This window comes from Penaeus monodon, chromosome 32 (assembly GCF_015228065.2).
Source record: "Penaeus monodon isolate SGIC_2016 chromosome 32, NSTDA_Pmon_1, whole genome shotgun sequence".
In the NCBI taxonomy this organism is placed as follows: Eukaryota; Metazoa; Arthropoda; class Malacostraca; order Decapoda; family Penaeidae; genus Penaeus; species Penaeus monodon.
Genome location: NC_051417.1, coordinates 6549030 through 6549785, shown reverse-complemented (window position 1 = coordinate 6549785; position 756 = coordinate 6549030). Strand labels below are relative to the sequence as shown.

Sequence of the window (756 nt, the reverse complement as noted above, 5' to 3'; positions counted from 1 at the left end):
TCACGGGCCCAGCGCCGCCGACATCGCTAACCAGGCTGCCGCGCAGGCCTCCGCCGCCGCCGCCGGCCTCAAGGGCGCTGCCGCAGGCGCTGCCGGCGCCGCAGCCAACCAGGCCGCCGCCATCGCCGCCGCCGCCTCGCAGACAGCTCAGGCCGCCGCCGCCCAGAAGCAGTCGCAGGCCGCCCAGCTGACGCAGGCCAGGCAGGGCGCCCACGCTGCCGCCTTCGCCGAGTCCTCCCTGTCGGGGCAGGCCGCCGCCGCCGAGGAGGCGGCCGAGAACACGCACAAGCTCGCCCTGTCGGTGGCCGGCGACCTGGCCGCCGCCAGGCATGAGGCGCAGGCCGTGGTGGCGCAGGCCTTCCAGGCGCTGCAGGCTGCGCGGGACGTGCGGGCCACGCAGGCCGCCATGGCGTGGCAGGCGCAGCAGGCCGCCCAGGCCCTGGGCCTGCAGCAGAACGTGGTCGTGAGCGACCTGCAGTCCGCCCTGGGCGCCGCGGCGCAGGCGCAGGCGGCGTCCGCCAAGGCGCTGGCCAAGGCCAAGGGCAGCGGAGGCGGCTACAGCGGCGGGTTCGGAGGCGGGTTCGGGTACGGCCACTGAAAGAATTTAAAATAATAACAGTAATATCTGACAAAGTTTAGGACATTTGTAATGGCCATTCGAGGGAATCGGTTATGGCCGTTCCCCCTGCCGGCTGCCGTGCGACAGACATCACCCAAAGTGCTTCATTAATAAAATAAGCCTTAAGTCGACTCTCT

At 70.2% G+C, this 756-nt stretch overlaps 1 protein-coding gene across 1 annotated transcript in view; it reads left to right on the top strand.

Moving 5' to 3' along the window:
• The window catches only part of LOC119593526 (antifreeze protein Maxi-like), a 6757-nt gene extending 6065 nt beyond the window's left edge, over positions 1 to 692 (top strand). The window contains exon 4 of the mRNA XM_037942487.1: positions 4 to 692. Coding sequence (XP_037798415.1) covers positions 4 to 598 — 595 coding nt within the window. The 3' untranslated portion in view covers positions 599 to 692. The remainder of the gene's footprint in view (positions 1 to 3) is intronic.
• The last annotated feature ends 64 nt before the right edge of the window (positions 693 to 756 follow it).